The 23,486-nt window shown below is 36.3% G+C and overlaps 1 protein-coding gene across 3 annotated transcripts in view; it reads right to left on the bottom strand.

The window, feature by feature from the left end:
* Positions 1-23,486, bottom strand: part of KLHL2 (kelch like family member 2) — a 128,970-nt gene that overhangs the window by 29,305 nt on the left and 76,179 nt on the right. For all 3 annotated transcript variants that reach the window (XM_051963770.1, XM_051963772.1, XM_051963771.1), the window contains exons 5-7: positions 21,984-22,146; positions 10,267-10,376; positions 1,004-1,120 (exon numbers count right to left, since the gene is read on the bottom strand). In XM_051963770.1, coding sequence (XP_051819730.1) covers positions 1,004-1,120; positions 10,267-10,376; positions 21,984-22,146 — 390 coding nt within the window. The remainder of the gene's footprint in view (positions 1-1,003; positions 1,121-10,266; positions 10,377-21,983; positions 22,147-23,486) is intronic.

Raw genomic sequence — 23,486 nt, 5'->3', positions numbered from 1 at the left:
AATTTCCTTCTTTTCTGGCTTTCTAAAATCTGGCCATCAACAACCCCAAATTCTGTCCCTGTGTTTTGGCATCTGAGCATTTGCCTTGTTTCACCTGGAATTAGGATTCCATGTCACTTCTCCATCATTTCTAAATGTGATGGCTCATAGAAACTGTCCCTTTTTTCTATCTTCCCTTTATATGTTGTCATTCCCCATTAGAATTGGAAACTCACCAAAGACAGCGATTATATTAGTTGCTTCTATCTCAATTCTTATGTCTGGCACAAAGTATTTAATAAAAGCTTTTTTGATATCATCATGTGTCAGTGATTACATGGTACATGTGAGAACATAACTGCATCTAAAACATGAAAAAAAGTTTCAGATCCATTTTCTCTAGGGAGTTGAAATTAATATGAATTAATTCAATGACTCTTATTAATGAACTTTAAAAAATTAAGTATGTTTCTTAATGAAGAAAAAACAAAGTTTTCAATTTTGTAGGATGTAATTAAAGTTGAATTTATTCTTCTTTATTCAAAGTAAATTATATTTCCTCAGCTAGAAATTACTGATATAATTATACATATGACAGTTATAAATAATTACATTTCATGGGAATTTTAATTAACACTGGCCTCAATTTATTTCTTCATTTTAAGGGACAGACATCCCTTTGAAGAGTTCCATTTCCATAATTAAAATCAAGAGCTTGTTAAAAAAGCAAATAAAACAAGAACACACCAATAACACACAGCGATTCTTTCACAGGAAATACAACTATCCAAACCAGAACTGTCCAGTGCAAATAGGGAACTGAGGATGGAGCCCAGCCTTTGGGCCTATGGATGGATCCATATGATGATTAAAGTAAGCTCAGACTTCCATGACTGTAGCGGATACAAATGGTACTGCCTGTTCAGCCTTTATTATACATTTATGGAGCATCTTGTACTACATTGCCCTTTGGGCCTGGGAGCCAAAATTATGAGCTCTCTGTTCTGCATTTGGGCTTTCTTACCTGAACTAAATATTCCCGGGGAAGCAAAGGTAGCCGCACATGCTCCATCAGTCGAGCCATCAGCTCTTGTCTTACATCTTTGTCATGGTTTACCCAAGCAATTACTGCTTCAAATACCTTTCAAAAAACAGAGGGGAAAGGAAAAATCCAATCATGATTACCAGATAAAATAACTAGTCTATTTACTACAAGTGGGAAATCACAGGACCTGTAATTTCACTGGTAAAAAGAACTCCAGGAAGAAAAAATTTGCCCTTCCAAAGTGATTTTCTTTATGTGGAGGCCTGACTATATTATACCTTAACTCAATAAACCACAATGACTCCCTATTATCTCCAGGGTCAAAAATAAAATCAATACTTTGGTATTTAAAGTCCTTTAAACCCGACCTTTTTCTACTTTACAACTGAGTGCTGATTGATGAGGTAAACACCTTTTCTATAATATATAGTCTCAGAGAACCATCTAGGATGCTTAAAGGTTAACTGAATTGTCCAAATGTGTCTGAGGAAGGACCTGAACTCAGATCTTCCTAGCATCAAGACCAGGAAACAATGTCCACTATGCAACATTGCCTGGAGTAAAATAATCCAGACTGTTTCATACAGAAAGAGTTTACCCCATTAAATGATACCCACCAAATTCAGATCTTGAATGTAGTCCAAAACTCATATTTCCTCATTATTTTGCACAGTAGAAATGAAGGCAGAATTTTACCAAGAACATGATCTAATCTTCCCAGACTCAGGGAGTACCAATGATGACTCACTGTAGTATGATTTATTTCATTTCAAATCATCTTTTACAGGCTGAGTTTGGTTCAGCTTATCTAATCTAAATTTTAGCTTCTTTTGATAAAAGAATAATCAAGTTCCCAAAGTAATATGGAAAAATAACATTCCCAGACTGTTATAATGAACTACTTTCATCTTCTCCCTGAAGTCTACACCCTGCAATGTGTTGTCCACCATACAAGCATTTCTAAAAACTAGAAAAGACCATGGGTCTGAATCATAGGCAAATGGCTGTGGAGGCCCATGCCCACACTTGAATAAAGTGGCTTGCCCAGTGTCACACAACTAATATGTTTTGCTGGAGATTAAAATTATCCTGCAGAACAAGATGAATTCTTTATTTTTACCAGTATTAAGCAAAAGTACTGCAGCTAGAGAGCTGAGTCCAGAGCCAGGAAACATGGATTTAAGTCCTACATGTCCTGCTCATACTGACTGTGTGATCATGGCAAGTCTCTTAACCTCATAGCCAGCCTGAGAGTTTCTTACACCAGTGAAACCACAGGTTCAGTCCCCATCTGTTAATCAATCAATCAATCAATCAATCAGCTTGTATCCAAGCTCTGTGATAGGCATTGGGGATACAAGTACACAGAATGAAACAATCACTACTTGCACTTACATTTTGATGGAAGACACACATGTGTTAGAGAGAGAGAGAGAAAAAGAGAGACAGAGACAGAGACACAGAAAGACAGAGAGAGAGACATAGAAATACAGAGAAATGGATAGGTAGGTAGATGGATAATGGATGGGTAAGTAAATAGACTGATGGATAGGGATACATGCATGAATGGATAGGTAGACAATCAGATGGATGGATGGATAGGTAGAGAGATGGAAAGATGAATGGATAGACAGATGAATGGGTAGGTAAGTAGACTGATGGATTGATAGGGATAGGGATAGATGTGTGGATGCATAAATAGACATACAGATAGATGGATAGGTAAGTAGATGGATGGATGGATAGACAGAGGGATAGGTAAAATAGACTGATGGATAGATAGGGATAGTTGCATGGATGGATCAGTAGACATATAGATGGGTGGATGGATGGATGGATAGATAAATAAACTGATGAATGGATAGGAATAAATAGGGATAGATGCATGAATGGATAGGTAGACATATAGCTGGGTGGATGGATAGGCAGATAAAGAGAAAGATGAATGGAAAAGTAGATAGATGGATAGATGGATGGATAGATAAGTAGGTAGATAGGTAGAAGATAGATAACTGTTTCTGTAAAACATATAAGCAAAGTTAATAAGTGTATATACATATATGTGTGTATGTGAAATCACACAAAGATCAGTTAAATACAAGATAGTCTGGGAAATGGGGCATGAGCAATTGGAGAAGATGGGGCCTGGAGGGCATCCCTAATAAGGGAATATTATTCCAGATATGAGAGCCAGCAATGCAAAAGCATGGAGATAGGACATGGGAGTGAGGAACATTAAGTAATACCCACTACCAATTAGTAGCATCTAACATTGTTGGATACTAGACTTACTGCCAGGCAGGATCCTAGAAGTCACTGAGTTCAGTTCAATCATTTTATAGATAAGAAAACCGAGGCAAAGAAAGGTGAAGTGTTTTGTCCAGAGTCACATAACTAGTGGGAGTCTGAGGCAGCATTTGAACTTGGGTCTTCCCGATTCCAAGAGGAGTGCTCTGCCCACTACACATGTAGTGATGTTACATGACTGACCAGTGTCCACAGCTAGGAAGTATTTGAAGCAAGATTTGAATCCAGGTCTCCTTGATTTGAGATCCAGCCCTCTATCCAATTTAACAGATCACTGTTCCACTTATAAACAGCCTATATGATACTTGTACGAACCTCTCTGAGGGAAAAGATTTTGAATCACCTCCTTCCCCCACTTAATAAATGTTAACATTATTTGAAACGATCTGGTGCTCAATAGGTATAGTTCCCACTCAAAGAAACTTTGATGTACAATTAACTTGTACAGAGAAAATGAACCATCTTCTCAGGATTTGCTTTCCCAGGAAAAAGAGAAGAACTGAAGATTTTTTGCAAATTCAAGAATGATGTCCATGCATCTCTGACTCTCTTGTACCTTATTAGCTACTGCCCAGAAAGCAATCTCACTTCCCTCAGTGACTTAGCATCTACATGATGCTGTGGAAAGAGCACAAGATTTATATTCCGGAAAACACGAGTTCAAATCCCACCTCTGTTTCAGCTCCTAACTGTGTCACCCTGAACAAATCACTTTTCTTCTCTGTGACTCAGTTTTCTCATTTTTGAAAACACAGGGTTGGGTTGGACAAAATAGCCTCTAAGGTCCCTTCTCTTAATCTATGATCTGGTTTTGAATCCTGGCTGTTAAGACTTTGGGCAAATCATCCAGTGAAACAAGTTTTGCTTCCCACATTTGTAAAATGAAGATGTTAGGCAAGATGGCCTCTAGTCCAGGTGCTTTGCAATCCATGATTGGATCAATGATCCATTTAAACAAAAAAAACCTGTTTTTTTTTCCCCATACATCTGGTGGTCAAAACACTTCTATTACTTTTAAAAAGCAAAATAAAACCTTTTTAAAAGCATCTATTCCTTTTCTTTTCTTCCTATAGTAAATCTTTATTTGAAATAGTTTAGATGCACTGACTCTCCTCCTTTAGCACTCCTTATTCTTTTTTTGTTGTTCAGTCATTTTACAGTTATATCCAACTCATTGTGACCCCCATATGGGATTTTCTTGGCAAAGATACTAGGATGGTTTGCCATTTCCTTTGGAAGCTGAGACAAACAGGGTAAAAAATTCCTTGTCCAGAGTCACAAAGTAAGTGATTGAGATTAGATTTTAAACTCATCAATAGGAGTCTTGCTAACTCCTGGCTGGCATTCTACTCATTGTGCCATCTAGCTGCCCTCACTCTTTAATCCCTGGCTATCTGGCAAACCATTCCACTATCTTTGCCAAGAAAATCCCAAATAGGGTCGCAAAGAGTCAACATGAATGAACAATAAAAATAACTTCTGGCTTTTATTCTATGACTTTTGGGATTATTCTTGCAAAAGATGATGCAGACCCTCCTCGATAATAGACTCAAGGGCCTTATGGTCTCCTCATCTTCCTTGAAATCTGCAGCATTACACACCATCAAGTACCATTTGCTCCTTGCACACTCTTCTCACCACTCTCCTCATCCCCCATCCCACTTAGTTTCCGAGATGCTGGTCTGTGCTACTCTGCTGGCTCTGTGGGTGCTGCCAGTACCACTTTTCCTAACTCCTTCACAATCTCTTCTTTCTTCTCACATCCCCACCCCCTCAACATCTACACTGCCTGAGATTCTGTCTCCCTCAATCATCTCCTGTGCTCCCCTAGCCTTTGTTCTTGTTTCTAAGCAGATTATGGAAGCAAAGAATTGGGATAGTCATCAGAGGCCATTGAATCCAAACACCTCATTTCACAGATGAAGCAATGGATGCTGAGGGAAGTTAACTGATTTTCCAAGATCTGTTCTTTTGTTTGGTTCATGTTTGTCTATTTATTTATGGAAAATAGTATTTTTTTCCAATTACATGTAAATAGTTTTCAATATTCATTATATGATTTTGAGTTTCACTTTTCCCCCCTTTTCTTCCATCTCTTCTTCCCAAAATGGCAGGCAATCTGAGATAGATTATATACATGTGCAATCATGTAAACATATTTCCATATTAGTCAAGTTGTAAAAGAAGCAGGATAAAAGGGAAAAGCCACCAAAAAATCCCCCAAAGTGAAAATAGTATCCTTCAATTTGCTTTCAGACTCCATCAGTTCTTTTTTTGGATATGAATGGTTTTTTTTAACCTATCATGAGTCTTTTGCATTGTCTAAAGACCACTGTATGCTGAGAAGAGCTAACTCACAGTTGATCAACACACAACATGTTCTTGTTACTCTCACTCAGCATCAGTTTCTGTAAGTTCTTCCAGGCTTTTCTGAAATCTGCCTGTTCATCATTTCTTACAGAACAATAATATTTCATTACTTTCATATGACAAAATTTGTTCAGCTAATCCTCAATTGATTGGCATTTCAAGTTCTGCTCTTCTGAAAGTCACCTTGCACTATGTCCATTCTTTTCCAACTTTTGGCACTAAATGCCTTCTGTTACCTGCCAGACTACTGCACTAGTTTCTAATTGTTCTCCCTGCCTAGAGGCTCTATTGCAATCCACATTTCACGTCTGTATCAACCTAATTCATGCTTATGCATGCCATTTCTCAATACCATCCCTACTTCTCAAAGAATAAACTTTGAATTCAGTAGTCCAAAAGTGAAGCACCCCTTTTACCATAACTGAGCCCAGAATAACCTTTTTATCTTAATCACTCATCAATATGCAATATGAACTTTATATTTTGAATAACATAAACCAATTCTTAAATAGTTACATTTATTTATTTTATTTTTAATTTATGGAATAAAACATTTTCATAATAAAATAAAAAGGATTGTACAGGAAACTACAAGTTGTTATTCTTTTTAAATATATAGAGTTATTATGTAAACTTTTTTCTTTCTCCTCTCCACTCCCTACTCCAGAGATAGCTACCAGTAGATATAAATATGTGTATTTTGTAAAATCATTCTAGATATACTTCCTTCCATTTATCAGTTCTTTCTCCAGATGCAGATAGCATCTTCCTTCATATGTCCTTTGTAGTTAACCAACTGCATTTTCTTGGGTTTTTCTCTCTCTGCCTCATGCCTCTCCACCTCTCCAAGCTCAGTTTTTGCGTCAGAAATCTTCCAGTTCTTCACAGTGAAGTTCAAATGTTACTTTTTCCATCAAAGAGGCACTCTTATAAGCACTGGGTGGCTATCACTCCAATACCACCCATCCAAAATAATCCTGTACTATAAATATTTGTGTAAATATTCTCTAATAGACTATAAACCACTTTAGCGCAGGCAGTTTGCTGTATATAATTTTGTATCTCAAACAGTATTTGGCATTGTGTGTGATCAACAAATGCTAGTTTAATAAATAATGAGCAAATGTTTTATTTCTTTTAATGCAGAGCTTTCTGATGGTTTTCTCTCATCATTCTTACACTTTATTAAAACCAATCAAAGAGGGGGTGAAAGATTTTTATTGTATTTCTTTAGTTGTATCCCATTTCATCCCTTTACAACAGTGTGACTGAAAATGACTGAAAATGACAGGAAATCAATCAAACAAGAAGTGTTTCTTACTTGACTATTAGGTGCCACACATTATGCTAGGCACTGGATACAAATTCCAAGAAAGAAACCATCTTTACCTACAAGTTTACATTCTAAGGATGAAAAGTAGGGGGAGATAACAAGTGCATATAAAATATATACAGCACAAATGAAAATTGGATAAATACAAAAAAGTTAAATACAAGGTAGTTTTGGGAGGGAAGGAAATAGCAATTAAATGCTTTGTGCAGCAGATGGTGCCTGAGTTGCATCTTACACTGCGAGACTCTGGGAAGCAGAGGGAAGAGGGAGTGCCCTACAGCTTTGTGGGACAGCTGGGACAAAGGCATGGACTAAGGAGATGGAGCAGTGTGGGTGAGGAACAGAGAAGGAGGCAAGTTTGGCTGGCTGGTAGAGTCTAAGAAGGGGAATAAAAACCAATGGAGTTGGAAAGATAGGTTGGGGACATACAAGGCTGAGAGATTATATTTAGCAACAGATGGAATAGGGGACATTAAAGTTGGTCAAAGAGTGGAATCACACAGGTCTGCACTTAAGGTGAATCAATTTGGCAAAGGTTATTTTGGATGGACTAAAGTAGGGAAAACACAGGCAGGACAACCAACTAAGAAGTTGTTATCATCTAAGTGAGGCTATTTAATTAAGCTGAGAGAAAAAGTCAGATTCAAGAGCTACTGTGAAGGGGGAAATTACAAGATATGGAAACTGACTAGGTATGGAGAATGGTATGGAAATTTTAAAAAGGGTCCAGGATAAAACCATGGTTGTGAACCAGAGAAACTAGAAGGGTAATAGTGTCTTTGACAGAAAATTTCTTAACTAAAGGAGGTTATTTAATTAAGCTGAAAGAGTCAGATTCAAGAACTGCTGTGAAGGAGGAAATTCCAAGATACAGAAACTCACTAGATATGGAGAATGGCATGGAGATTTTAAAAAAAAGGGTCCAGGATAAAGCCATGGTTGTGAACCAGAGAAACTAGAAGGATGGTAGTGTCTTTGACAGAAAATGTAACTGGATGAGGCTATTTAATTAAACTGAAAGAGTCAGATTCAAGAGCTACTGTGAAGGGGGAAATTACAAGATATGGAAACTGACTAGATATAGAGAATAAATAGTACAGAGAATAAAAAAGGATCCAGGATAAAGTCATGGTTGTGAAGCAGAGAGACTAGAAGGATGGTAGTGTCTTTGACAGAAACAGAGAAGTAAGGACAAGAAGAAGGTTTTGGGGAAAGATAACGAGTTCAGTTTTAGACAAGTGGAATTAAAGATGTCTCCAGAAGATCCAGTTTGAAATGCCCAATGGGCAATTTCTGATGTGAGACTAAAGCTCCAGGGAGAGAAAGAGACTGGCTATGTAGATTGGGAAGTCCTCTGCAGAAAGTTGATAATTAAACCCACAGGAGCCGATAAAGTTACTGAGAGACCAAAGGAAAGAGGATGAGAGGTCCAGGATGAAAGGGAGTTCATTCGTTATAAAATGGAAATTTCAAGAGGCATGGTAAAAAGAGTGAGCAGAGCTGAACTGACACATAAATGGGGTTGGCTTAACAGGGATAATTCTTAATGGAAAGAATATGAGGAGGGAGCAGGGAAAAGAAGTAAAAATTATAAATAAAGAATCAGAGGAAGTGCTGAAGAGAGCGTACTTTGCTCTGGGAAAGATAATGGAAAGCTGAATTGTGATGAGAACAAGGATTTGGAGTGGTAAGAGATAGAAGGAAATAACTTATAACCATTTGTAAAGGTTTGCAAAGTTGTTGTATGTGGAGTTTCTCACTGGATCTTCCTAATAATCCAATGAAGTTGGTACCTCTTGTATCATCATTCTTTTTACAGATGATGAAACCAAGACTAACGCTTACTCATGATCAAAGAAAGCATCAGATGTGGAATTTGGAACCAGATCTCTCCAATTAATAACACCAACAACAATTAGTATGTATGTAGAGTTTTACATTTTGCAAAGCACTTTTCAAAAATTACTTCATTTAATCCTCATAATCCTAGGAGCTAAGTGATATTATTATCCTCATTTCATAGAAGAGGAACCTGAGGCAGACAGCAATTAAGTGACTTGCCCAGAGTCACACAGCTAGTAATCTTTGGAGGCTGGATTTGAATTTGGTCTTCCTGACTCTGCATCTAATAAACCCAAAGTCTTGAATTCTTTCTACCCTTTGTCTCTCTAGAATGAAAATGAACCATTCTCGAGAAAGGGAGCTATGCAGGACCAGGAGATCATGATATACTTCAACAACAATACTATATGATGATCAATTCTGATGGACATGGCCATCTCCAGCAATGAGATGAACCAAATCAGCTCTAATAGAGCAGTAATGAATTGAACCAGCTACACCCAGTGAAAGAACTCTGGGAGAAGACTAAGAACCACTATGTAGAATTCCCAATCCCTCTATTTCTGTCCACTTGCATTTTTGATTTCTTCACAAGCTAATTGTGAAGCTTTATTCTTTTTGTACAGCAAAATATCTATTAGGACATGTATACTTATCTTGTATCTAATTTATACTTTAACATATTTAACATGTATTGGTCAACCCCGTCATTGGGGAGAGGGGATGGGGGGAAGGAGGGGAAAAATTGGAACAAAAGGTTTGGCAATTGTCAATGCTGTAAAATTACCCATGCATATAACTTGTAAATAAAAAGCTACAAAATAAATAAATAAATTTTTAAGAAAAAAAAAAGAAAGAAAAAGAAAGGGAGCTATGCTGGGAGAGAGTTTGGAGTCAGCGTCAGATTGGAAAGGAGCAGTATCTGGAACTCCTCTATGATTCCAGGTGATTAAGATTTCCTTCATGTCAGAAATGGTTTTTTAGCTCATAATTCTAATGGACAGATATCCTTGGACAAACTGTAGAAAGGAACAATCTTTTACTCTTTTGAGTTAAACTTAACTCTCTTTTGAGAGCACCTACGCTCTCAAAGCTCATTTGATAACTATAGGAAAATGTCAGAGGAAACAATTCTTCTGAGAAATTCACAAATATGCAATAATTGGTACAGTGAGTCAGCAGTAGAGCAGCTGGTTTTCTTAGCTTTCAGGGAAATGCCTATATCCTTCTCACTATCTATATAAGGTAAAGAACATTTATTAGATAGATTAACGAACAGACATTTACAGACAGACATTAACAAAATGGGTAAAGATGACAGAAGGAGGAATGAAGGGTAGAGATGGAGGGATCGGTTTTTTTAACTGATAGGTAAGTTTTTAAGACTTACCTTCTCTTCTGAGGAAATTGTAAGCTTGTCACTGGATATTAAACTGCATACTTGTTCGATGCCCAGATTGAGGAATTCCTCACTGAGTACCACATCCGAAAAATGCTGTTCTGTTTGGGAGTTGAAAAAAACAACTTATTAACACTAACATTTAATTATCACAGGTTTCAAATAGCTTAAGATCACACATGGTCTGTGTAGCATGAGTAATGACTAAATGGAAGAATAACATTCTCCTTATGCAAGATATTATGAAACACGATGTTTGGGGAACTTGCACTTAAGTTTTATCAGTAGCGTTTTAGGGTAAAGTTTAAAAGAAAAAAAAAACCAAGAAAACTGGCTCTGATATCCATCTCCTAATGCCAGGTATTTTTACTGCTTATCCTTCATGCATAAAATAATCTCCCTTCTCAGAATAACCTCCTGGCTTCCCTGGCTTCTTTCAAGTCTCAATTAAAAGTCCACCTTCTACAGAAGCCTTTCCCACTCTCTTTTATTTCTAGTGTCTGCTCTTTGAGACAGTGACCCATTTTATCCTATATGTAGAATATAGGATACATATATCCTACACTTATAATAATGCCTGGTACACAGTTGGTACTTAATAAATGCTTACTAACTTGAATGACTGACAAATTCTTTAAATCACTTCTGTTTTGCCTCTTGTGAAAATGTCAGATGCTTACTGCATCAAGGACTAAAGTTAGGGCTTAAAAGAGCAGTTAGATGGCACAGTGGATAGAGTATTGGACCTGAAGTCAGGAGGATCTGAGTTCAAATCCAGCCTCAGACACTTAATATGTCCTAGCTGTGTGACCCTGGACAAGTCACTTAATCCCAATTGCCTCAGGAAAAAAAAGCTATGAGATATTTAATGGAGAAATCAAAATACACTGTATCTCACTGGCCCACACTAATTTTAACTTTATTGTCTTTTAGGGCAGGAGAGAGACAGAAAGATTGCATATTCTGAGGACCTAAAAACAATGCTGGCCTGCCCAAAATGATTGTGAGCAGGCCCAAAATGGTTGTGAGCAGAGTAAGCATTTCAGGATTATTTGGGGATATTTTAATGCTTCACCAATATTTCCCAACTGGTCCATGCTAGTGCCAGCAATTATTTTTTTAGGTGCTTCATTCAAAACTCAAGAGTATTCACTGATGTAGCTATCTGGAAAAAAAAAAAAGGATTTTTTTTTCTCTAATAATTTCCAACAGGTCTGATATGAAGTTTCACATGCCATAATAAATACTATATGGTTAGTTTTTAGACACTCTTCTATATGTGTTTTTGAAAACATATCAATTCTAAAAATTATACATCAACTCAAAACTAACAAGAGCATATGATACTACTACTACCCACCATAAATGTTTAAGAATGGCAATATACTTCATTCTCACTTGATTCTCATAACTCTGGGAAATAGGTATTATAATCACCATTTAACATATGGGGGAAACTGAGGCTGAGACATGTTAAGTAACTTGTCTAGGGTCATGAGGCTAGAAAGTATCTTGGCAGAATTTGAACCCACGACTTCTTGGTTTTAATTCAACCATCTTTGCTCATGTTGCCACTGAATGCACATCAATCTTTATACTAAAAAAAAAAAAAAAAGTCAGAACCTTTAAAAGGGAAACTGTCACCAGGTTCCTCTTTTAAGTTTGCTATGCACCCTAAAAAGGCAATTTTGCCATGAGTTAAAATCCAGTTATGGAATTTTGATTTTGGCTTTCCTCCAGGTACTTCCTCTTTCCTGGTACACTTGTCATACTTTCCCAAATTCTGCCTCCCTAGCATTCTCTTCTATGTTATTTCTGTATAAAAAAATTAATTCATGAAAAACAAAAGGTAACATAAATAAACATGCTGTTATAAATATACATATACATATATAGTATCCATATATGTAAAAACACTATTGTATCTAAGTAACAGTTTAATTTTAATGATTCTGTAGCTGTGGAGGCAAAGTGTACAATTCAGAATGCATTTACTCTCCTTGTTTTGCTGCAAAATGCTATTAGATCATTCCCCTTTAATTCCTGCCCTACAAGGGAATTGCAAGGAATTAAAACCAAGACCATAGGGTGAATGATAATGAAAATTGAGCTAAGTTATAAGTATCATTATTTAAAAAAACAAAAATCTACCCTATCTCTGCACCTCTCGATGGAGATCTTTTAAATTAATTTTATGAATGGGAAAGTTGGGGGAAGGGATGTGGACCCATGATTTCATTGGAAAAAGGAGTTCCAAGTGTTGAAACTCCCTCCATCATTGCAGATCAACAACTCCTCAAGCCACCTACATCTTATACTCTTAGAGAATGGTATGATGAAAGGTTACATGTCAAAGGTATTAAAGCTTGCAGCATTTTTAAAATGGTAACTGACATCAGTTACTCAAAAAAAAAAAACTTACTTTAGTCATATAATCTAAGACATTTACCATAAAGAAACCTGCTTCTTCTAAATATATCAAAAAAATAAATAAATGACATATTCTATTAAAAAGTCATTTCTGAATGAAACAATTAACAATATTTTAGTCCTAATTACACATAAAGTTCAAATTTCATGACTTGGTGGCAAGTCCCTTATTTTTTTTTTTAATCAGGTTATTCTTGATATTTCTTGGTTCTAAAGTTCACATCCTCCTTCATTGAATTTTTAGTTTGCCAGAGAGTTACTGAAAATGTTTGCTAAAGACCTGGTTCATGAGAACTTCGTGGGAAGAAAAGTTAAGGGGTTGAGTCAGCCCATCTGTTGTTTTACATAACGCAGATGCAATTTAACAGTTGCCTCTGTAAATCCACTGCAAGATTCTCTATTCCCATTAATAAATACCACACTAACAAAAAATGGTGTGCTAAGAAAAAAAAAAAAAAAACTAGTCACAAAGGATTCACTTCCTCCTCTCCTTCTATATCAAGGCACAGGTTTGAGAATGCTCTTGCCTGTACTTTCCAATTTCTCTCTTAACTGGTCTCTTGCCTTTCCAAATTATCTTTCACACAGCTACCAAAAATTGAGTTCCAATGCCCATGTGACATTGGGTCACTCCTTTGTTCAACAGCTTAAATTGAATTCAACTGTTCAGTCATTTTTCAGTTGTGCCCAATTCTTTGTGCCCCATTTGGGGTGTTCTGAAATATATAAAGAAAGCAGAATGGTAGCACCTAAATGGCAGAAATCCTGAGTCACTGCACTGGCTGTCTCACCATCCTCAAGTTCATGGTGGGGGTTGCCAACTCAAGCTAAATAGAATGTTCTTGATATAAAATATTAAAGTATTTGTTGCTTTTGTCATTTTCCTTCTCTAGCTTATTTTACAGATAAAAGGAAACTGAGGCACAATTAAGTGAGTTAATAGCTGGTTTTGAACTTAGTCAGATGAATCCAACTGGGATTCCGACTGGCCAAAAGTATTTTAGGTGCATCCCTTCTTTTCCTTAACATATTCTATCTTGGATTCTATTTATCTGGGTAAAGACAAGCTCTCTGAGTACAGGGATTTATTGTTTTTCATCTCTCTAGTCTCAGTGCCTGATACACAGTACATGATAAATATTTGTTAAATTGAATTAAGGATATAGCAGAAGTTCCATAAGTATCCATAACCTTGAACATGGAAAGAAGGGACAGTATAAATGTACAATCATGACAGCCTAGTTATTATTTCTTGGGATTCTTGTGTTTTTCATTTTTTTTCTGGCCTTTGAATAACTTCTTTTTATTTGCTTATCCATGTTTAGTGATTACATATACATGACTAGTTATAGTCAATAAGAAGGGAGACAATGGCACCCAAAAAAGATTTTAATAAAAATTTTACTTTTTATTTATCATGAGACAGGATCTCTCCGTCTCACAAAGGACAGCTCAACCCTCTGATGGGGATGGGAGCTTTAACCAGCTCTATTTCCAACATGGTTAATTTTCTCCTCTGTAGGCAGCATGGTGGCCCTCCTCCTTCTAAGAGTTCATCATAATGGTATCAGACTTAGTATGGACCTCTAATCAATTTAGACCACTGTAGCTTAGAATTCTCAAGCTTAAGCATCCACCAGCCTCATCCTCCCCCAAAAGGTGCACCATCATGACAGCTGATAAACATTTTAACAGCAGAAATATATATAGGCATAAGAAAACTTAAAACTTAACTATTATTTGCACATGAAGTCATTATTTAATAATGTAATTATTATAATGTATATGTCTATTATATGTAATGTAATATAAAAAAGTAATAATAACAATGGTTATTATTTATAAAATGCTTTAAGGTTTCAACATATTGTAAATATATGTACTATACTTACTCTCACTATAGGATGTAAACTCACTAAGGGCAAAGATTTTTTTTTTAAATCTTGTTTGACACTTGGTAGTTCTGAACAAACTGCCTATAATTGACTTACCCTTTAGCTATTTTATTTCCCTTATCTTCATAATAATCTCAAGAAGTATTATCCTAATTTATAAATAGGGAAATTGAGGCTCAGAGAGATTAATAGACTTTTCTAGGGTTATCTAGCTATTAAGTATCTGAGCTTGGAGCTTAACTCTGAATCAGTAATGTACCCATTGTGACACTCTATATCAGGAAAATCCTTATGGGAATAAGAGATGGGGAAACATCTCTCATTCAGCACTAAGACTGACCAACCATTATCATAGAAGCTTTTTGGTATATTTCTGACAGCCCAATGAGGAAAAATTCTAAAATTACAAAGTAATCCTTCCCCAGAGAACATCAGAATTGTTCTACACTAACTACAGCACTGAATCTCCCTGGCTATTTCAAATCAGTGAAGAAAAGTCTCAACTTCCAATAAACTCTTATCAAGAAATTAAAGGAAACCCCAGTATATCACAGATTTTGTGGATTAAAATAGGGTGGAGAGAGTCAGTTTCTCAGCCCCAGGTTTGCCAGACTATAGAAGATGCTCCTTAGGGTTGGACCTGAAAATTCATAACTCTCCCCAGCTGGAAAAATGTTCAGCACATTTAGAGTGGGAAGAGATAAGAGGAAAAGAGTATAAAAATAGACAGCTTTTCTAACAGGTGTCACTTAGAAGGTCAGCATGAATTCAGCCCAAAAGTGCTGGTATATTACATGCATTCATTTAGTCTGTGTGCCATTAAAAGAATATTTTAGGGACAGCAAATGGCCATGATAACAGATGGGGGTGGGGGATGGAAAAAAGAAAAAAAAAAGGGGGGGAGGAAGATAGAGAAAGAGAGTAACAGGAGTTAGAGAGAGAGAGAGAGAGAGATAAAGGGAGAGAAAGAGAGAGAGAAAGGGATTGTTGGGGATGGAAGGGAGAGGAGAGAAGAGAAGGAGAAAAAGAAAAGAGAAGGAGAGGAAAAAGACAGAAAGATGAGACAAAGAGAAACAAAGAGACACCATCTACACTTTCAAATGCATATGATATTGTCTTGTATTTTAATCTCACTGTTAAAGAGACTGCTTCAGCTCATTTTCATACATTTGAGGGCAGCTTTAAAAAACTACAATGTGATTATTTTGATAAATTCTTTCACCATATAAAAAGGAGCTGGCTTTGAATTTCAGAAGAGAGGGGAAAACACACATAAAGATTGAAGAGCCCAAGAAAATACTTCCAAGCATCCCCCTCCCCAAGGATGGAGTAAACAATTGGTTGAAAAAAATCTGGCATCAAGTGTCTTTCAAATAATCATATAAAAAAATCATTGTTTGGTTTGATTCAGGTCTGAATTCAGGGTCACATGAGTCAGAGAAACTGGATTAGAATCCTAATTTTGCCATTTATGCTACTTGTGAGACCTAAAGCAAGGCTGGACCTTTATTTCCTTATTTATAAAATGAGTATGTTGGACTGAGTGATAGGATTTTAGTTCTAGATTTACGCTTGTATAACCCTGGTACATGACGAATCAGTAGACTTCGAAGTTTATTAAAAGAAAAAGAAAAGAAAAATAAATAAACTGCCCCAATTTACTAAATAAAAACCAAATATGATTCAATATTAATGTTTTACTTGAAATTTAGGATTTGGTGCATTATGCCACATATAGTAAGCACCTGCTGAATACAAGAAAGTACTAAACAGTGCTAAGGTTACAATAACATATAAATCTGGATCCTGACCCCAAGAATTAGGAGCGATGGTGTAACACAAACAAAGAAATTACCATTCAAGGCAATACCCCAAAACTGAGACAAAATGCTGTAAGAAATCAGGAGGAGAAAACATTTCTTGTTGAAGTAATCAAGGGAAGGACTTGATGGTGCTGCTGCTATTTAATCATTTCAAAAGTGACTGACTCTTCATGGCTCCATTTGGTATTTTCCTGGCAAAAATACTGAGGAAGTTTGCTATTTCCTTCTGTCAAATTGTCCAGAGTCCCAAAGCTAGTGTCTGAGGCTGGATTTGAACTCAGACTCCAGGTTCAGGGTTCTATCCACCATGCTACCTAGTTGCTTTTAGTCGGCTATCAGTAGATGAAGATAGGAGGTTGGTCATCCTTCGTTCTCAAAAAGGATCAATGACATCATGAGGGTGATGGCCCCCAAAAGAGAAGGGAAGATTACTGGGCAGAAGTGATAACATAGGCTGAGGTGTAGCGGTGAGAGAACAGAAGTAATACTTGATAAAAGTTTTATATCTAAAATAAAAAATATTGTACATAAAAAGTATAAAGTGCACGCTTTATATATAGTACAGAAAAATACATGGTATATAATATAGTAAATAAAATTATATAGCATATACTTTTCTATTATAATGAAGAAAAGGATATATAGCATATCCTTTTTCTATTATAATACAGAAAAGCATATAGCAGATCCTTTTTCTATTATAATACAGAAAAGCATATAGCAAATCCTTTTTCTATTATAATACAGAAAAGCATATAGCAGATCTTTTTTCTACTGTAATATAAAAAAGCACATAGCCTATCCTTTTTTATTATAATATAGAAAAGTATATAGTATATAATACAGTATATGACAGTTATATGCATATACTTTCACATATGTAGTATATTAAAGTTGAGGATGGTGTGGAAACATCCAGATATGGGAGGAAGGAAAAAAGGGAGCACTGGCCCAAAGGCCAGGGAGGACTCCCCATGACACTTCCTCCACTGGATCCTCCATTGCCCAATTAGAAAGTTGATTTGACAAGTTCTAATGCAAACTACCTCTCAGGCCTGCCAGGCTTTGGAGTTAAGCAATTCTTTAAGAAAACAGGGTTGAAGAGGAGAAGGATAAACAAGAATAAGCTCATTAGAAATAAAAGGAGAACCTGTGCAGCAAGAGAACTGTTCAGTTCTGCACACATATATTGTATCTAGAATATACTGCAACATATTTAACATATATAGGACTGCCTGCCATCTAGGGGAGGGGGTGGAGGGAGAGAGAGGAAAAATTGGAACAGAAGTGTGTGCAAGGGATAATATTGTAAAAAATTACCCTGGCATGGGTTCTGTCAATAAAAAGTTATTATAAAAAAAGAAATAAAGGGAGAAGGAAAAAGTGGGGATCTTATTATCCTATATGATTCTATAACAGATTACTAGTTTATTTTTTTTCTTTGTCATTATATTAGCATCTTGAAATTAGACCACTCCTGACTTGATTATCCATGTTTGTTTGGGTTTTTTTTTTTTGAGACTGGGTCTCCCTATCCAAAATTGAAAGTATAAAGATCTTCACTCATAAGCCAATCCTACTACTGACCGGCAAAGGAATTTTGATCTCCTGTTTCTGACTCCCAGCGGCTCACCATATTGGTAAAGGAATTAGTGTTGACATTTAATTGGTTTTGGATGACTGAAACTCAAGTAATCCACTCTTCTCAGGCTCTCCAATTAGATTAGAGGTGTACCTCCATACCTGATGGGTATTAATTATCACCATGAATAAGGGAAGAGATATAACCAATTCAGCAGAGCTTTATCAGAGCATGGAAGGTTCCCTTGGTTCTTGAAACCATAAGCGCATTCAGCTTCTAATATGCTATGATATCAGACTGCATCTGACATCATAGTTCCAGCTCAGATAAATACAGATCAGTTCAACAACATAAAATTCACCACTGAAGGATGAATTCTTGGCCCATGGTACCCATGAAACAGTGTTCATAACTCTGTTCATAACAACCCCCTTCGTGCTTCGGCAGGGACAATGGTGGACTGATGGAAAAGGGGACATGACATGTTAAGAAGTGCAGTTTTACAACCATCTGACAACATTAATCCAATTGCCCATGTTTCAAAGGTAAGAGCTGTAATGGCCAACAAAATGATATACTACCGCCACCTACAGGGAAGGCAAGCTCACACAGGTAAAGCAAAATACCCCCAGGTAGATCCAGGAGGCAGCAGGTGGCCAGCTGGCCAATTGACTCCTCTCAGATTTGGATGTAGAAAAAGGGAGGAATAAGCATGTATAAGCTTAATTTGTTAATTTATTGAATAAATTAATCAATTATTAATCTAAATTAAAATTAATTTATTAGTACTTCATCAACATTGTCACTTGATCACACAATTGATTTAAAAATTGCAGGTAAAATCATGCTAATTCAGGTGATGTTGTTATCTCCATTTTACAGTTGAGTAAACAAAGGCAGAGATGATGTGACCTGTCCTATTAAGCATCTGAGCCTAGTTTGGAAGTCAGATCTTTTGACTCCAGACCCAAGTGCAGGGGAACAGTTGCACTCCATGAACCATCCGACTTCCAGCCCAGACCCAGCAGCCATCACCGATGAGGACATCAGCGGAGAAAGCATCCAACTTAACTATCATCAACAGCAAAAGCCGATCACATGCTACCGACAGACAGGAGTGCCCCCGAGCCCTGGGGGAGGCAACATCCCCCAGACCATCCAGTCCTGCTTCGGACGTCCTCCAAGAAATATGGCACAGCAACTGCTTCAGTAGGCGTGCTGTCGCTACAGCTTGTAAACACCCTCCCTCCCCCCCAAAACCTCCTGCTCCCCAAGTCTGTCAAATGGTCCAACAACAGAGAGGGCTCCGTGTTTATCAATGGAAATGACATTCAGGAAGACACTCTCCCATCTCTCTTGCTACCTGTCAACCCTAAGTACTGTCTTCTCCCATTAAAATGTCAGCCCTTGAAATCAAATCTGATTTTCCATACTGATATTCCCAGTGTTTCTCCCGGTGCTTTGCAAGTTTTATTGAGTGTCTGAGATCGGTTTTGAACTCGGGTCCTCCTGACTTCAGGGCTGGCACTCTACCCACTGCACCATCTATGCTGCCCCCTTTGCAAGATTTTTTTATGCCTTCATTTATAGCTGAGGAACTGAATTATATCCACAGTGACCATTTCTCTACAGATAAAATAAGAAGACAATTTTTAAAAATTGCAGGTAAAATTGAGCTAAATCAGCTCAAGACTTCTTGTACATGAGAACAAAGAGTTAGTTCATCATGCATGAATCCAAAGACAACAAGAAATAACATTTCACAGCATGTCTGGTGAATATACTTGCAATTCTCGTGATCACTATTGGCACTGTGGTGCAATGGAAAATGTTAGACTTATTTAGGTCAAAAGAGACTTGGGTTATATTCAACTTCTGACTTGTGGGCACAAATTTTTATAAGCCTTTGTACATCTCTAAAATGGGAATAATAATACTCATATTACTGATCTGATGATCACAAATGTCAAATGAGTTAATCTGTGAATCTGATAGTTTATTCAGTTGTTTCTGATTCTCTATGACCCAATTTGAGATTTTCACAGCAAAGACATTGGAATAGTTTGCCATTTCCTTCTCTAGCTCATTTTACAAATGAGGAAATTTAGGCAAAAATAATTAAATGACTTGCCTAGAGTCACGCAGCTAATACATGTCTGAAGCTAGACTGGAATTGCAGGTCTGAAACTCTATCCACTGTGTCACCTATACTAACAAGTATGCTACTTCAATAACAGAATTGATTTACTATCCGGACTATTAAAAAGTGAAGGCTCAATTTTTAAAAACAAAGATATTGCTTAAGACTACAGCAAAAATCAGTATTTCTACATGTCTTAACTTCACAACAGAAAAAAGAAACCTATCAAGAGGGCTTTGATTGCATTCCAATTTTGGTGGCAAATTTATTCATCTTTTTTTTACTGCAATAAATCTGAGTTGGAAAAAAATATGAGAAAATACAACAGAATGAAATCTAATTAATTCCTGAGGAAGAGAAATAAAGAAAAGAAAAATAGTTATGATGTAAGTAGGACTAAGAGAAACTAGATGTTCTCTAGAACAGCCAGCCCTTGAATCTAGTTGGCTTTTTCTATTTGCCAGCTTTTTATTGGAGATGGTGCTGTTTGTAAACCACACTGGAGATGAATAGCAGTCTGAGTCAGGCATTGTAGCAGAAAATTATTTTGATAAGCAGAGAAGAAAGAAAGAAAAAAAAATCCAACAACAAACAATGTGACCTTTTTTCCAACAAAAATCATGTATAATAGACACATGATAATTGGCAGATGATTTATCTGGGAATTACAACACTTTACATTTCACACTAGGAACAAATAGTGTATACTGTAACAACAAACCAATTTTTATAATTTTTAAAAATATTTGGCTCTTCAGCCAAAGTCTCACTACAAGGGTGATTCTGTAACATACTGCTTTTCTACTTCTCTCCTATTTCTAATAGCTTGTATGGTTTTGAGTTTTAAGACTCAATAATAGTATGCCTGAAATCACATTTTCCTGCAGCCAGAAATTCAAGAATAGAATGTAAAAAAATTTATCAAATATTTTCTTATTTTTATTTCCTATGTAAACATTTTCTTTAAATAGTCATTTAGGCCACAAGCACTCATTTATTCATTTGGAAATCTGAAGTGGAAAATAACTATGGTGTGAGAATATATGATAATCTTTAGACACTTTTAATACCAATTTAAAGGCAGGTAGGTGGAGCACTGGATAAAGGTCAGGCCTGGAGTCAAAAAGAATTGCGGCCCATTCCAGTCTCGGACACTTCCTACCTGGGTGACTTGGGCAAATCACCTAATCCCAATTACCTCAGTAATCTGTAAAATGACTTGGAGAAGGAAACTCTAGTATCTTTCCCAAGAAAACCCCAAATGGGTCATGAAGAATCAGATAGGACTGAAGTGGCTGAATAACAACAGCAAACATCAATTTGTTTTTTTAATTTATGTGCTTTACATAATAGGCAGCAAGACAAACTGGATATAAAATTGTCCTCGGAGGTGATAAAATCTGGGTTCAAATCCCACCTTTATACTATCTGACCCTGAGTAGACAATTTTAAACTATACTAACCTTCAATGGTGGAGGGAGTTTCCTCATCCAAGAGCTCCCTAGACCAAAAAAATCACAGGTAAAGGCTCTATCCTTACCTGTTTACTTTGCTTTATGTGAATCATTTAATCCACAGAATTTCATTTAAATTTTAATTAGTTTAAAATTTAAAAATTAAATTTTTAAACTTAAATTTTAAATTTAAAGTAATTTAAATTTAAAACTTTAAACAGCAAACCACACATATATTTGAACATCCTTCTTCCAGACTGTATGAAAAAAAAGAAAAAAAAAAAAAAAACTGGAGCCCAGAAACACTGTGATTGATTCAATATTGAGACCTTAATCAGAAGCCAACAATTCTAGGCTCCCCCTTTATCTGGTTGTTCTACTTGCCTGCATAGGTGTTCGCCTTGTTCAGAAGCTCAGTGCACGCGTGCATATCTGCAAAAGCCCGGATTCCTAAACAGTTGATTGGATGAAGTTGGGATTCCAAAAAATCACAGCAAGTCCTTTTCACATCCTGTAATTGTAACAGACCAGCTGCTGGAAGGAGTACCTGAATACATACACACAAAAAAATTTACTTATGGTTAGGAAAAAATAATGAAATTACATATTTTCCCTAGAAAAATACCTTTGTTGAATTCAGTTTTCTCACAGATGGCTGAACCATTTCCTCATAACCTGCCTAAAATAATAAGAATTCATGGGGGGAAAAAATAAAAAAGTCACTTAGAACTCTTTGGCTGCCTTCCTCTCATGATGGACAAATCTCCTCATGTCTGGCCATGGCCAGATCTCAGTTTTATTTGGTCCTTAGAGATGACTGCCCTCAAAGACCCCTGCCAGCTCTGATTCTATAAGAAATACCATCCTGGATTAGATCACACCCCTTTTAGCTCACAACCTAAATGAAATTAAATAAGGTCTGAAATTTTAACTGCTTTTTTAAAAAAAGAATTATGAAAAGGTGGGAATTCAAAAACCTCTACATTATAAAACAAAATGCAATGTTTTCCAAAATTAAATTAAATGAATAACGGAAAAATGAAGGCAGCTAGTTAGCAGGTAGGCCTGGAGTCGGGAACTCTCACCTCCCTAAATTCAAATTTGGCCTCAGATATTTATTAGCTATGTGATCCTGGGCAAGTCACTTAACTGTTTCCTCTGGGGAAGGAAATGGCAAATCAATCCAAAATCTTGGAAATTCTAAATAGTTTCTAGAAGAATCAGAGTCCTCATTTAGGATAGATTCTATACCTATGATTTCCTTGATACTGAACAACAATAAATTGAAAAGAGGAAGCAGGTTAAAAAAAAGTGAATATTTATAACAATTAAGAGTTTTTAATTAGTAATTTTATATCCCAAAATACAGCATCTAAAAACAATAAAACAATATAAAATAACTGAGTAGTGTGGAATAGTGGAGAGAACAATTAACTTGGAAGTAATTAAGCTCTGGATTCAAATTCTACCTCAGAAAATTACTAGCAGTGTGACTCCAAGCAAGTTACTTAAATTCACAGTCCCTTTCAGTTTAAAAAAAATCTATGATTCTATGGACCTGGGAACTCTGACAAGGCAGTGATTGGAAATAAATTTGCTTCTAGGCTAAGTTGTTTAGCATAGATCATATTTTTAATGCAAAATGAAAATGAACGCTTTGTAAAATAACAAATTGTTATTGAACATCTGGTGTCTCTTTCAAATAAGAAAATTCTCCAAAGCAATGAGAAAGAACAATGTCAATTTCAGAATTTTAGACTACATTAAATTAATGTGAAAAGAACAACAAATCCCATTAGGTTCCTTCATGAACTGAAGCTCATCTGTGCCAAGCTGCAACCCACAAACAATATTTAGATTAAAGAAACAGCAGTTTTATGTTTATAT

The sequence above is a fragment of the Antechinus flavipes genome, chromosome 6, assembly GCF_016432865.1.
Source record: "Antechinus flavipes isolate AdamAnt ecotype Samford, QLD, Australia chromosome 6, AdamAnt_v2, whole genome shotgun sequence".
Classification (NCBI taxonomy): domain Eukaryota; kingdom Metazoa; phylum Chordata; class Mammalia; order Dasyuromorphia; family Dasyuridae; genus Antechinus; species Antechinus flavipes.
Note: the sequence above shows the minus strand (reverse complement) of the source record. Positions and strands in the feature narration are given on the sequence as shown.